General features: G+C 34.2%; 1 protein-coding gene across 1 annotated transcript in view; it reads right to left on the minus strand.

Annotated features, from left to right (window-relative positions):
- Nucleotides 1-2232, minus strand: part of CarT (Carcinine transporter) — a gene marked incomplete in the record, with an annotated part of 6123 nt that overhangs the window by 3301 nt on the left and 590 nt on the right. The window contains 4 exon segments of the mRNA XM_011308673.1: nucleotides 75-229; nucleotides 308-411; nucleotides 701-880; nucleotides 2020-2232. Coding sequence (XP_011306975.1) covers nucleotides 75-229; nucleotides 308-411; nucleotides 701-880; nucleotides 2020-2232 — 652 coding nt within the window.

Below are 2232 nucleotides of genomic sequence, written 5' to 3' on the forward strand. Positions count from 1 at the left end.
CGTTTTACTACTTTTCTGCTGAAATGATTTCAGAAAATTCGCGAATAAAAATGAAGAGAGAATTGATATCTTACAGATTATAAATGGTATTTGATATATCGCTGGAATCGTGAGGCCCACGACCATTCTACAGGCGGCCCATGTCCAGAAATTATTCGAAACTGATGTAATGATGCCTCCGAGTATGAGTGTAGCCAGACAACTGAAGAAGGATAATCTCCTTCCAATTCTAAAAAGCATTTTGGATAAAGGAACATTTATGAAATTTACATAGTTCTCTATTTGTTATTGCAGGTTCTTATATTACCTATCATTTAAGGTACCGAAGAGATAAACACCAATCGGTCCTCCAGTGTTCAAAGCCACAAGCCCGAGGGTGGGATAAATCGCCTTATCACAGACAAGATCAAACTAAAATAGAAAAAATGAATGCATCCGCATTAAAAAAATGTTTTAATTAATTTTTTTCCTCTTGAATTTCATTAATTGAACTGAATGTATTGTTATAAATTTTATTATAAATCTGAACTTTTAGATATGCTCCAAGGCTCTGAAGATGAAAATGGCGGAAGAAATTGGCCGACAAAATGGCGAAAAAAATCGGATTACGTTGTAAATTGTTTTTGGATCGTATCATAATTATTGGCGCGTGAAGATCGAATCAATTATATATAGTTATAAAAAAACTATCAATATTTACGTCAATCACGATTGAAGAGACGATTTCCGACATATCGTATTCCCATCCATGATCGCAGGGCACGACAGGCCAATCCGTAAAATTAGCCTGGAGATTGACATTTGTCAGGTCAATAATATTGGGATCCGACCAATTGACATCATACCTCGTGCACTGGCTGTACACAGTCTCGTTGCCTTCCTACTTTGACAAAAATCATCTTGATCACTCTAAAACGATCGCAATCCTCTCCCACGTCATTATTACTTCCACAAATCACAGTACACCAAGACAAATCAGAGACATGGCATTTTTTACTCTACGCAAAGTCAAATGGTACTTTCGAGGGAATTACTTTACTCTCAATGCCACAAATATTGAAGTAACAAAGACTACATCTTAAAATTATTGAGATTTAGCTAATGCAACGGGATAAGATTGAATTAATAATCACTGATGATCCTCTCAAATAATTAGTTCTTAAAATGAATGAATAATTCAAGATATTTAGAATTTTTAATTTATATACAGAGAAAAACAAAGACCTTTGCCAGATTAATTTACTTCCCCCCAAGTAATTTTATTTAGCATAAGACATTGTATGCATTATTTGCATTTGAAATTTATGGATTTTAGTGTAAAGTCCACATTTACCATTCATTATTAATTAATATTAGGTAAATAAAATTGTTGTTTTATGTGGAAATTAATTGGGGCACTCGCACTTTTCATTACAAGGAAAATTACTTGGGTAGAGATTGACTGATTGAAGTTTGAGAATAAATTGACGAAAAGATATTGGGGATTTTTTCTACGAGCATCAACATTCTAAATCAAGGATTCATGACTCATTCATAATTTATTGTTCCAAACAAACCGTTTTGCATTAGGGGAGAGTAGGACAAAATGAAATAGTATTGAATGCTACTATCAAAAATAGAAATGTCGAGATTTTTTTTCCTTTATTCTATTTATTTTAATATGATTTTAGGTATGATCGATATTCTATAATCCAATCTTCTATTATCAATGTTTATTATTTAAAATTTTCCCTCGTTATCAGTAAACTTTTGCAAAAATTCCTTAGACTTTGGTAACAATTAAAAAAAAAATTAACGGACGGCTATGAAAATTAATGAGTCATTAAATAATAAAACTTAAAAACCGTTTTTTTTCACGTCAACGCGATTCTGAATTTCCCAGAAATTTTCAAAAACCACGAAAACTGATAAAATATCAGCAACAACTCCTTAAATCGTTCGTTCGTCTATTTCATTTTGTCTCACCATTCGCTACTTCGGAATGACACCAATTTAAGACTTTTTATTCGCACTAGAGACCTCATTGGTAGTTGGAATCGCGAGTCTTCGCCTCCTGGTGGAGTCGAGGCTCTCGAGTCCTGGGACACGACACCAGTGCGGGGGTGTAGATGCCATGAACAGCTGATTGAATGCACAAAAACCACATGGAAGACATGCAGGCAGACACACGAGCCACAGCAATTTCTTCTGATACGTTCCAAATTCACCAACAATAGGGAGTAAGTCGTCCAG

Source organism: Fopius arisanus, unplaced genomic scaffold (genome assembly GCF_000806365.1).
Source record: "Fopius arisanus strain USDA-PBARC FA_bdor unplaced genomic scaffold, ASM80636v1 scaffold00061, whole genome shotgun sequence".
Classification (NCBI taxonomy): Eukaryota; Metazoa; Arthropoda; class Insecta; order Hymenoptera; family Braconidae; genus Fopius; species Fopius arisanus.